Source organism: Dipodomys spectabilis, unplaced genomic scaffold, assembly GCF_019054845.1.
Source record: "Dipodomys spectabilis isolate Male_0828 unplaced genomic scaffold, ASM1905484v1 ptg000006l, whole genome shotgun sequence".
NCBI lineage: Eukaryota > Metazoa > Chordata > Mammalia > Rodentia > Heteromyidae > Dipodomys > Dipodomys spectabilis.
Window position 1 is genome coordinate 7,989,121 of NW_024870683.1, and position 12,849 is coordinate 8,001,969.

General features: G+C 43.5%; 1 protein-coding gene and 1 long non-coding RNA gene across 4 annotated transcripts in view; one reads left to right on the forward strand and one right to left on the reverse strand.

Annotated features, from left to right (window-relative positions):
- The first annotated feature begins 1,139 nt into the window (after positions 1 to 1,139).
- On the forward strand, positions 1,140 to 1,869 carry LOC122123843. Its single transcript, XR_006150450.1, has 2 exons — positions 1,140 to 1,307; positions 1,338 to 1,869. It is a non-coding gene; the product is annotated as an uncharacterized LOC122123843 (long non-coding RNA).
- The window catches only part of Gne (glucosamine (UDP-N-acetyl)-2-epimerase/N-acetylmannosamine kinase), a 35,409-nt gene continuing 23,859 nt past the window's right edge, over positions 1,300 to 12,849 (reverse strand). For all 3 annotated transcript variants that reach the window (XM_042698332.1, XM_042698350.1, XM_042698341.1), the window contains exons 5-12: positions 12,542 to 12,754; positions 9,921 to 10,008; positions 8,956 to 9,166; positions 8,339 to 8,468; positions 7,785 to 8,006; positions 6,703 to 6,885; positions 4,174 to 4,290; positions 1,300 to 2,643 (exon numbers count right to left, since the gene is read on the reverse strand). In XM_042698332.1, coding sequence (XP_042554266.1) covers positions 2,408 to 2,643; positions 4,174 to 4,290; positions 6,703 to 6,885; positions 7,785 to 8,006; positions 8,339 to 8,468; positions 8,956 to 9,166; positions 9,921 to 10,008; positions 12,542 to 12,754 — 1,400 coding nt within the window. In that variant the 3' untranslated portion in view covers positions 1,300 to 2,407. The remainder of the gene's footprint in view (positions 2,644 to 4,173; positions 4,291 to 6,702; positions 6,886 to 7,784; positions 8,007 to 8,338; positions 8,469 to 8,955; positions 9,167 to 9,920; positions 10,009 to 12,541; positions 12,755 to 12,849) is intronic.

Consider the following 12,849-nt stretch of genomic DNA (forward strand, 5'->3'; position numbering starts at 1 on the left):
TAACTAGCCCCTCTGTACATCACCTTTACCAAAAAAAAAAAAAAAGGTAGAGCTAGGTTGGCCTTGAGCAGAAAAGCTCAATGACAGTGCCCAAGCCCTGAGTTCAAATCCTACAACTGACCTAAAAAAAAAAAAAAATACTATCAGGTGCTTTATATAACTTCAAAAAGCCAAGGGAGCCATTTCTTTTCTGGAAAGAGAAATCTTTTAGCTAGTGAGTTAAGGGGGGGAAAAAAACCAAAATACAGTATTGTTGAAATGAACAATATTTTTTTTCTTTAGAATTTGGCTCAGAACAGTCACATGAAAATATTTACATTAAATAAAGATGTTAGTCATATGTAATAATCTGTCAGAATATATTAGTCTTTCCATGGATTTAGCAAAAACTAAGAATTGGTTTCTAACTTGGTATCATCCTGTCACATACTTGGCATGAAACTTGGTAGCAATGCAGTTGTTTGGTGCACAGTGCCTATGGGGTTAACCAAGGAATGACTGATGCTCTTTGTGTGTACCATCTGCGCCAGACACTGCCACCTGGGCAGAACGCCTTCTGCCCAGCAGTCACATGGACTGTCCCAACAGTAACCAGTCCCTGGAGATGATGTAGGGAGCTGGCAGAGTTCTAGGAGTCAACCAACCTGTCTTTTAATGTTAACTCATCAGGAAGGAAAACATTCAATATTGAATCCTTCAGCTCAATTTATGTGTCAGCTCTGAACAATACATTATAAAAACGTTTTCCTAAAATAAAAAAATTGAAAAATATGCACAGATGCTTTTTTAGATAATTTAAAAATACTGTCACTACACCAAATACTGTTCTGGTGAGGAATATGGTAGAGAGGAATACTGATTAAATTCACAGCTGATGAGGACTTCTGGAATAAACAGTCATTTGTAGATCAGATATTCTTTTTTTATACATTTTTTTTTTTTTGGGTCTGGTCGTGGGGCCTGAACTCTGGGCTTGGGCGCTGTCCCTCAGCTCTTCAGCTCAAGGCTAGCACTCTACCACTCGAGTCACAGCGCCACTTCCGGCTTTCTTTTTGCTTATGTGGTGCTGAGGAATCGAACCCAGGGCTTCATGCGTGCAAGGCAAGCGCTCTACCACTGAGCCACCTTCCCAGCCCCAGATATTCTTTTAAAACTTTTGGTAGCCTAGAGTAACATGAGGAGATACTGGCATTCAGAAAGTTCTTTAAATAAGTTTGGCTTATCAGAAAACACAGAGGAACCTTCGCTCATAAGCTAAAGCTCACTAGCCCCATGGCTTTGGGTATGGAACTCATACTAAATCTGGGGTTTATAAAATTCAAATATCTATCTCATAGATTGTGATAAGGTATATGAAGCACGTGTTGAGATCCTGGGACACAGTAGGCACTTAGTAAACTGTGGCTGACACTTCCAGGTTGCAATTAATAGGCAGAACTTCCATTTTTTTGTTTTGCCATCAACAAGAAGGCACAGATTCTTATTTAGTCCGAATCCAGATTCACAGATCTGTACTCGAGGTATAAAACATACAAACACTGCCATCATAGAATCTCTGGGGTTACAGGAACATAGCATGAAAAGCTGCTGAAGGGAGCCAAGTCTGCTGGTCAGTGGCGTGGATCTGAGGACAGCTGCCTTTCAGAGGCTTTAAGTCCCTAAGAAGATAAGGACAAGGTCACTGAGGCCATTGTAATTCAGATCCCTAAAGTCTTTAACAAGTTCCATGAGAGTAAAATACCTTGCAAAAAGACATTTGGGGGGGTGACAGATATGCTCAATATCTTGATTGCAGTGATTTCACAGGTATATACATTAATTAAAACATCAAATTATATACTTGAAAAACTACTTCAATAAAGCCATTTGGAAAAAGTGTAGGTAATCCTTTCCTGGTAAGATTTTCTTCTGTCCTGATTGAATCCCTTTTTGTGGTCTGGAGTCCAAGCTTGGAGGAGGAAGGATTATTAAAGCTCCTGACTCGAGGAAGACCTGGTGTCTAAGCAGCACATTAGTAAGTGGAGTCTAAAGGCTTCCTGGTGTATTTTTGTAGCACAGGAAGTTGTGACTGGAATTTGTAAGGTTTGCCCTAAAATGATATGTACCAGGGAAACACGAAGTAAAGCTGCATCTACAGACATGTACATTGGCAAAGGGAATTTTGGAAGCGAAGACAAAAGGCAAAAACATTTGGCTGCCAATGTCACCAGAAGTTGAATCAAATTTTCTTTTCTCTTTTTTGGTGCTACTGAGATTTGAACTCAGAACCTTGCACTTACTAGGCAGGCACTGTACCCCGAGCCATGCCTCTGGTACCATTCTGCTTTTTAAAGAAATGCTCATCTAAAAGAGAACTTGATTCCTCTGAGGAGCTCTTGGGTCTTAGTCCATTCTACGCGTGGGAGGCCTAGTGGATCCTGCGAGTTGTGTAGTCCAGAACCATGCTGGCAGCACCGAGTAGAGCGGGGTCAACCAGATCTGACACCACCACGTCCACATCCTGCACAGAGGGCAAGGCTTGCTGGCGGATGACATCTTTGACAATGGGGATGTAGTGACTGGCCAGGACTCCAGAGAGGATCACGAGGGAAGGATTCATAGTGTGGAGGATGTTCACAACTCCAAGTCCCAAAGCAGTTCCAGCTACAGGAAAACAAAATGTGAGCTTCTGAGAGAGTTGAAAATGCCAAGGAGGAAGAAAGAAAAGAGCTAGCAGCTAGCCACGGTTAAGTACATTCAGACTATGTAGTGGAGGCACGATTTTAAAATCACGGCTTGTGATTTATTTTTAAATTTTAATTATTTTTGAGACAGTGTGTGTAACCCAGGAACCCTCTCTGTAGTCCAGGCTGATCCCAGCTCACTCTTCTCCCTCATGGGATGACTAGTGTGGACTTGCAGCTTTTTTCTTTTCTTTTCTTTTTTTTGGGGGGGGGGGGGTCCGGTCGTGGGGCCTGAACTCTGGGCCTGGGCGCTGTCCCTCAGCTCTTCAGCTCAAGGCTAGAGCTCTACCACTTGAGCCACAGCGCCACTTCCAGCTTTTTTCTTTTTGCTTATGTGGTGCTGAGGAATCGAACCCAGGGCCTCAGGCATGCAAGGCGAGCGCTCTACCACTGAGCCTCCTTCCCAGCCCTTCTTTTCTCTTTTTAAGACAGGGTCTCCCTCTGATGCGCAGGCTGACCATGAACTCCTAGGCTCAAGCGATCCTCTTGCCTCATTCTCCTGAGTTGCTATGACTACAGGAGTGTATCATGATTTAGTCTTACTAAAAATGATATGATAAAGTGAAGAACTGGGGGAGGGAAGCATAAAAGCAGCACGTAGCTGGGACTATAAGTAGTTGAGGCAGGAGGACTGCTCGCACCCAACCCAGATTTATCGGCCTTCTACTATGATACTTGGGCTCCAGAGGAGAAAATCCCTGCTCCGCAGGCTGCTACCTAGATACCAACTGATAATTCTCTTATTTTCCCTTACCTCATAGCCACCTGCCCTCCCTTCCACTCTATGTAAGGACCACTTTGTGAAACAAAGCAAGACCCAGTGATAGGGCATTGTCTAGCATTCCCAAAGCCCTGGGTTCAATTATTCAATAAAAAAAACTACATAAAATCTCAACTCTATAAAAGAAACTATAGAAAAAAATGAATAGAAAGACTGGAAGGAAATTTTTTGCCACTACCAGAATTTGAACTCAGGACCTCACACTTGCTCAACTGGCACTGTCGTAGCACTTGAACCTCTCCTCTAGCCCTGCTTTTCCCTGATTATTTTGGAGATGGAATCTAGTAGCTCTGAGCTGGCTTAGAACCTGGATTCTCTGGATCTCAACCTCCTGAGTACTTGTCAGGCATAAGCCCCGGGTGCCTGATAGGAAATCTGAATAGTCAGTATCTAGGAATAGTAGAACTCTTTTTCTGTATTTCTTAAAATAGGCTATAATGTGAACAAACTTTTTTTCATTACAGATTAAAACTTGTTTGCATTGGCAATGCTGCCAAATACTCTTAATGCATTTTCTTTTCCTTTCTAAGTAGGAAAAATACCTCTGAACAGACAATACAGCGGACTGACAAGACGGACTTCCCCTCTGGGAAGCAGGATTCTCTGTGCAAGTCCTGGAATGTCCAGGCCTGCCTTCTACAACACAGGTACATGGAGCCATAGCCTCACCTGTCCTTAGAATGCTCTGGGCCTTTGCATTGCCAAGTTTCGCAGCCTGAATGAGATGGAGTGCACCCACGGCTTCGTCTTTAGGCACTGACATCCCTTCCACCAAGAGCAGGTCCTCTGAGCAAGTGAGGAGAAGCAATCATTAGCAAGCTGGCAGCCCATGGGGAGGCCCCTCTTCAACTGCACCTGCTGGCAGCACATCTTAGCTGAGTTCGTACACGGGCAGAGCTGTCTCTTCTTCCCAAACATCTAGATAGAGTGCCCTTTCACTGCTACAACTTGCCACCCGAAGAATAATCAAGTCTCACCGTAGCCTCCTACCTACCTCTCTGGCTCCCTTACTTTCATCTGTCTTTAAATGTTCTTATCCTCCCAAATTATCAGACTCACGCTCAGCTCCTCCCCGATCTGTCCCAGATATATAGCTGAACTGCTTACCATGCCTCCTGGTCTATGGCAATGGGGCTTGATGGCCAAGAACAGACAGGCCTGGAGCAAGTCCTAGCAGCACAGACCTGCCCTGCACTTTACCTCCAGGTTTCTTTTCTACAGGATTGAGGAAACAAGCCGGGCACTGGTGGCTCAGGCCTATAATCGTAGCTACTCAGGATGTTGAGATCTGAGGATCACAGTTCAAAGCCAACCTGGACAGGAAAGGCTGTGAGACTCTTATCTCTCAATTAGCCACCAGAAAACCGGAAGTGGAGCTGGGTCTCAAAGTGTTAGAGAGCTAGCCTTGAGCACAGAAGCGCAAGAATTCTTCTGCCAAGGCCCCAAGTCCAAGCCCCATGACCAAAAAAGAAAAAAGACTGGGGCAACAATACCTAGGTTTATTGGGGGGGGGGGTGTTAGATGAGATAAATGCCATAAAATATAGTGCTGGCCAGGTAAAAGTCAAATAAGCAGTATGCGTTTCTGTCATTATCCGAGACACTGTCTGGCAGTATGCTATGGTTTAGTGAAGTCTCCTCCAAAGGCCTAGGTGTCACAGCTGAGTCACTAGCCTGCAGTCCCTGCTTCAGGGAGGCTGGGCCTAGTAAGAGTATGTTAGGTCACTGGGGACATGCCCTTTAAAGGGTCTCAGACACTCTTTCTTGTTTCCTGGCCACCATGAGGTGAGCAGGCCTCTGCCATATGCAACTGCCACGATTCATGTACTGGAAAGTCACAGGCCCAAATCCAACAGTACCAACTACTCACAGACGAACCCTGAAACTGAACCAAAATAAACCCTTCTCTTTTTAAGTTGATTACCTCAAATATACTGTCACAGTAACAGAAGGCTGCTTTACATATCATCCCAGATCAACCTGCCTCCTAGTCAACTATTTTTTGTGTGTGGGCAGGTCCCAGGGCTTGAATTCAGGTCACACACTCTTGCTCAGCTTTCATGCTTATTAGTGGTGCTCTATCACTTAAGCCACAGCTCAAGCAGGCATTTTGTTATTACTGCAGAGACTTATAGACTCTTCTGCCCTGACTGGCTTCAAGCCTACATCCTCCAGGTCCCAGCCTCCTGAGTAGCTAGGATTTCAAGTGTGAGCCACTAGTATCTGGCTCTGGAACTATTATTCTTAGAGGTTGGAAGAAAAAACCCAACCTTAAACACTATGAGCTAGATACCACTGATGCTCCTGGGCCTAAGATCCAACTGCTCCCCACCCCTTTCTTCCTCCCTCCCTCCCCTATTTGCTCTCTTCTGCCCTCTTCCCAACTCCAAGTTATCCAACCAGAAAACCGAGTCACTCTAGACCAGACCCACTTTGAAGCCATCCTTTATTCAACTCCAATACCCCACTCCCTGTTGAAACAAGGTTACAGTTTAGTAAAGAATATGAAATTCAGAATCCTGTCTTTTTCCCAAAACTGTGGAATGGTTTCTCTGACCAGCTGGCCCTGCTCCTCTCTTACTACACGACATCCTGTCTTGTCATTTCTGCAGTGGAGTCCCCTTCCATGCCTGGAAGAAGCTCCCTGCCAAACTTGCCTGGCTAATTGCATGTCTCCTGATGCTCAGTTCTAAGGATGGCTCCCTGGCACTCCCTTCCCTGTGTAGAGAGGTAGGAGGAACTCTGTGTCCTCCTTACATGCAGTTACATTCCATGGCCCGCCTTTACAATGCATTATGCACACTGTTATAATAATATTAGACCAGACACACAGGAACATCCATAGGAGGGGAGTAAAATGGTCTAGACTTCTGGCTTCAGGGTATAGCCCTCTGGAGTTTCTATTTTTGTTTTGTTTTTGTGCTAGTCTTAGGGCTTGAACTCCTGAGCTATTTTTTGCTCAGGAACAGCATTCAATTACTTGAGCCACAACTGGACTTCTGGATTTTGCTAGTTAACTGGAGATAAGAGTCTCACAGACTTTGCTGCCCAGGCTAGCTTTAAACCATGATCCTCCAGTTTGAGTATCCTGAGTACCTAGGATTACAGGCGTGAGCCCCTGTGCCCAGCTTGGAGTTTTCAGGTTTGAAGTATCTGTCTACCATTTGGTGCCTGGCTTCCTCAGGGGAAAAATACCAACCATCATGCAGCTTCTTTGCTTCCCTCTGCAAGGCCATGCCGGAAGCATAGGCTTCGATACACCCATGGCTTCCACAAGAACAGTCAGGCCCGTCCAGAGACACAACAAGGTGGCCAAGCTCTGCGGCACAGAAGGAGCTGCCATGGATCAGTTCGTGCTGGTGGATGATCCCACCGCCAATCCCTGTAGGGAGAGACAAGAGTAAGTGGTGTCAGACAACTATGATTTGCCGGCACCTGTCTCCATAGTAACACTTTTGAATTGAAGCCTATCTAATGCCCATTTTTCTAGACAGTTGAAGCTTTCTAAGCTATTTGACTTTATTCAGTGGCATTCTGGAAGCAGATACTTTTGGTGCATCTTCTTATGCCCTGTGGCCCAACTATGATTTCAAATGCAACTGTTGCAGAGAGTGGAGTGTGTATGGCTGACCTTGTAAAGGTGGTCAGCCCCCAGGAGCACCCAATGCCTGCTTCTGTGTACCAGTCTTCTACATTAAGGTGAGAGCTGCATCTATTCTGGAGGCCCACTGCCCAGAGGAACTCATAGCGGGGGAGGCCGGAGCCTGCAGACCCAAGCAGACAGTTCTGTTCTAGTTGTTTTGCTGTTTGAACTCATGGCCCTGCACACGTGCTTATCAGTTGCTCTACCACTTGTGCCATGCCTGTAGCCTTTTTAAATTTTTATTTTTAGGGCTCATGCCTGTAACCCTAGCTACTCAGGAGGCTGAGATATGAGGATTGTGGGTCAAAGACAGGCCAGGCAGACAAGTCCAAGAGACTCTATATACAAGTAACCAGCAAAAGGCCAGTTCTGGCTCAGGTGGTAGAGCTCTAGCCATGACTAAAAAATCCCAGCCAGTTTGAAGCCCTGGGTTTAAGCCTCAGTATGGGGAGACAAAACCAGAAGTTTTGGGGAAGAGTAAGTAGTACTGATAAGCTTCTAGGAATTTAGAAGAATAATCACATACCTAGGGCTGCTCAGAAAAGACCTGGGAAGGCTGGGGCGGAGTTGTAGCTGCCTGGCTGAGAGTTACAGACATATCCCCAGCCCCCATTTCTAGTTACGGAAGCAGCTCTTACCTGTGCCCGTTATAAGTGTAACAAAGTTTTCCAGTCCTTTGCCTTGACCAAATTTCCTTTCTGCCATGGCTGCACAATTCCCATCATTGTCTACCCACACGGGGAGATGCAGTGTGTCAGACAGGGGCGTCCTGAGGTCCACAGAGTTCCATTCTTGTATCAGTTTGGTTGAATGTAGCACAACTCCTTCCTGAGGATTTACACGGCCACCTGTGGAAATGCCTGAGCTCCATCACAAACGCGGAAGAGAATTCTAATTAGCAATCAGGGAAGCAACTTTCTTGACCAACAACACAAATTAGTTCACCTGAGATCTCCTAAACACAAGCATCACAAGATCTGCAAGGACTTATCAGGCAGTTTTGAACTAATCTGTACTTTGCCATGGCATGGATATTTACAGAAATGTCCTTGCTTCTCCCAGGAAGTCTCCATGCTTGGGCCCTGCAGACACCCTGATGCCATCTTCACACAGGCATGATAATGAGTCAGCCTCAGAACTCAGGAAACTGTCCATAAAGATGAACATTTTTTGGGTTTGTAACTTATCTCACCTACTCCCAAAATTCTGCAGTTCAGTTTCACAGCTTCTGCTGCAGCTTCCACGCACATCTGTAGGATTAAGTTAATCCTTTCTTCATAAGTTTTAGGATTGAATTGAGTATACTTCTTAACTATTTCACCCTAAAGAAGAAAAAAAAAGATTAAGATCTGTCTCTCTGGTCTTAGCTGAGCAGCATATTGTGAATCTGGTGGCCTTTTTCAAATAAGTCAGGCATTGCATGAGACAGTGCAGCAGGTTTAAATGATGGCTTGGGATAAGCCCAGGAATACAGCAATGATAATTCCCAAAGAGCCCTCCTGAGCTAATGGTGAATGTGCACTAATCTGAATTAGCTCATTAAAAGATCATACTTTAGCCAGGTATAGTGTTTCATGCCTATACTCCCTACAGTCAGGAGGCAGAGGCAAGAGTATCTTGAGTTCAAGACCAGGTTGAGCTATATCGTGAGCCTCTGTCTCAAAACAAGAGGTCTTTTTATTATTCTTTCAGGTTGGCAAAACTTCTCTCTTTAAATACTAAGGCATCTAGGTAGCTACTCTAAGTAGTTAAATTTTAATTATCTGTAGTAATTTTGATATAAAGTTAGGAGCTTAGCAGTGGTTTTACCTTCATGCTGACTATTCCAACTCGGAGGTTTGTCCCACCAAGATCAACAGCCAAGGCACTCAGAGTTTCAAGAATGTGGTCAATATCTTGAGAGATATTTTCCTTCACAGGAGGAAAGCAAAATTTCTTTTGTAGTGGCTCTTGAAGATCAATAGATTTGAGAAACTTCAAAATCCTCGGAACCGCATTGCCATCCCCATAGATCTTTGAGCTGCAATATCCAAAAAATAAAAAAGTAAATTAAATGAAATGCTTCTGGCATACATATCGTGTGATGTTGAGGGCATGGCTAAATAAAATCAGAAACTTCAGATAGTGATTGTTTGTGATTCTTTTTAAAGTAACTTCCCTAGGTTGGGAACATAGCTCACTGGTAAAACATTTGCTTAGCATATACAAGGCCCTGGGTCCAATCCCTAGTACCACCAATAACAAATAAATGAACAAACAGCCATCAATGTGTGTGAACATATACACATATATTTGTATTTACAAAATCATGCACAGGATAAATCAGGCTGTGCAATTTAATCTGTCAATTAAAAAAAATCATAATTACACAGAACTAAATAACAGGATTGCTTTAGCAACATAGTCACTAAGAACTTGCATTTGTTTTGTGTTGCTGTTTCAGTAATCTTATTTACATTTCTGAGAAACCTTTAATTTGAAATATGAAGACAGTCAAAATTATAACTAAAAATGCTGATTTAGACTATTTTTGGGAGTATCAATTGTTATTTTCTAATTCTTACAGAAAGTCTAATTAGGCTAACAGGAGTCCTACACTCATTAATGGAGACGAAAGTATTCTACACAAGAACCCTGGGCAGCATATAGGGGGATGGTTTTTTGCCACCCTTCTCTCTTCATTAGCCAAGGAAATTCTGCCATGAAGACAGATCAATGACTACCAGTAGCTTTACATTGATGGCTAGAGGTAGATCCCCACTTAAGAAACTCACCAAGGGTACTGTTTACCAAACTGGAGGTGCAGCGCTTGCAGTATCTTGTCTTGGGTGTCAGCATCCCGGACATGAAGGACATTCTCCCCTAGGTAAATCCAGTGACATCACAATGATTTAGAAGTATGACTATCCCAAGAATAAAGAAGCTAGCAGTGTGCTAGACTTGTCATTTAATCCTGAAACTCAGCACATTGCAAAGATTTCCATACAGCAAACACTTAAGGATACTAGAGTTCTGTTTTTAAAAGCCAATTTAAAATTTTAATTTTCGAGCTTCATTAGGACATGAGTCTACCTAGGACACGATTGCATGTTTTAGGGTTGAGCAACATGGCTCATTAAATGATTAAATACTTGACTGAATAAATGCAATATCAAATAAAATGCATTCAAATGCTTTCATTTAAAAATTCAGTTTTAAAAAGCCCTTTCCATTTACAGTAATGATAAACACAAAACAGATGTGCTAGTTTAACATACAGGGCTGATTTTATACAGCACTTACATCTTTTAGTCTGAAGTATAGTACTAAGTCATATACAACACAATACAAACAGTTCTAGAGCACTAGGAAAAAAGTTCTTAAGAAAGAAAGATTTTTTTTTTTTTTTTTGGGTCCGGTAGTGGGGCCTGAACTCTGGGCCTGGGCGCTGTCCCTCAGCTCTTCAGCTCAAGGCTAGTGCTCTACCACTTGAGCCACAGCGCCACTTCCGGCTTTTTTCTTTTTGCTTATGTGGTGCTAAGGAATCAAACCCAGGGCCTCGAGCATGCAAGGCAAGCGCTCTACCACTGAGCCACCTTCCCAGCCCAAGAAAGAAAGATTTTATGGACCCTCAACAGTATTCTAAAGAGGATAAAGCCAGTGACAAATACTGCTTTGTTATTAAAATCTGTATTAGGAGGCTAAAGTGTGACTCAGGTGGTGAAAGTGTTCCAAATAGGTGTGAGGTGTTCATTTCAAACCCCAGTACTGAAAAAGAAAGGAGAGGGAGAAAGAAGGAAAGAAGGAAGGAAGGAAGGAGGGAACCTGTAAGGAAATGTATTTCTGACTTGCTGTGAGCATTGAGACAAGAAGTCCCCAAAGGAGCATGGTACATGCTATGACTGCTGACTCAGCAACAGAGAGCACTACATTCAAAACTACCTCATCAGACTGGGAATGTGGCTCAGTGGTAGAGCGCTTGCCTAGCATGCATGAAGCCCTGGGTTCCATTCCTTAGTACCACATACACAGAAAAAAACCAGAAGTGGCACTGTGACTCAAGTGGGTAGAGTGCTAGCCTTGAGCAACAGAAGCTCAGGGACAGTGCCCAGGCCCTGAGTTCAAGCCCCAGGACTGGAAAAACAAAAAGCAAAAACCCAAAACCTACCTCATCTATGCCTCCTTTACTTGTTACCCATTGATGTTCAGCCAGTCTGCTCCTTTGATTTCTGTAGCATAATGCCTTCACCAGCTGTTCCCTCTGCTTCTCCATAATTCTCACACAGGACACCTTGTCATTCGCAGCTCAGCTTAAGTGTCATCTCTAAGAGGCCTTTCTTTACCAATCTAATAATGTAGCCCATCACATCATCTTGTGTTATAGTCTTCCTGGCAATACGAATCTTGGTATTTTTCTTTCTGCTAGTTTATCAGTTTCTACTCCCATTCGAGTGCCAGTTTCCTAAGAGCTCACATTTGTAATTCTAGTTTACTGTATGATCCCAGAGGTCTAGTACATGGCAAGTGCTTACTGAGTATGAATTTCTATCACATGCTTGATAATCTTCTCTATGAAATGGAGAGCATAGTACTACACTGGGAGTGGGGGAAAGTAAGGGTGGCAATTAGAAAGGATGGAGAAAACAGAGCTGGAACTAATCTCTTTGGCTCTAGTTCAGTTTTTTTCATTAATGATATACTACAGATATGTATTTGCATATACAGCTAGAGTCATTAATAAGAATGTGCCATTCTTTGTACTTTCATTAGTGTGTGTGTGTGCGTGTGTGTGTGTGTTGGTTCCAGTCCTGGGGCTTGAACTCAGGGCCTGGAATCTGTCCTTGAGCTTCTTTCTCTACTACTTGTGCCACAGTACCACAGCTTTCTCTGAGTAGTTTATTGAGAACCTCATGGAGTGCCCTTCCCCACGCTGGCTCTGAACATCGTCGACCCTCAGATCTCAGGCTTCTGAGTAGCTAGGGTTAGAGGTATGAGCCACCAGTGCTCAGTTATACTTTCATTATTAACAGACACCTTGCTTAGAACTGCCATACTCTAAGGTACTTATGAAGGAACTCTAGCCCAGAAACTGACACATTAGCATTCATAAATTCATGACATGTTCAACCACATCATCGCTCAAACAAACCATTAAAGGCCATAATTAACTAAGAACCATTTAGCTCTAATTGATTGCACAAAGACAATAAAAATATAACTAGAGCTCTAGAACTTGCCATATTCACCATGCGCTACTTAAAAGCTATTTATAGACAATTATTGGTCATTCAGTTTATTTGCCTACTGTTCACAAAGTACAGGCCCCAGCACTTATTCATGAGTACTTTGTAATAACTACTACACAGAAAACATGGTCAGCTAAGACATACACCAACAACCACAAAGAGGTAAACACCTGTTTCTCTTCCGATCTGCCGTGTTCCTAGGTTGATCACAGGTGTTCCAAAAGCTCCAACCTCTCGTACTCCACAGCTGCTATTCCCAATCATACAACCAGCATGGGCAACCAGCTGTATAAACTGGTCAAAGGGCACATGTTTTACGGCACGGAAGTTGGGATGATGCTCGATGCCCTTCTTTCGCATCACTCGAACCATCTCTTTGCTCCCTGTGAAAACGGAGAGAACCAATAATTAAAGTGGTTCATAGAGACAAAGAAATCATTTCCTTGGCCAGTATAGCACCAATTAGAGAACACGCCTC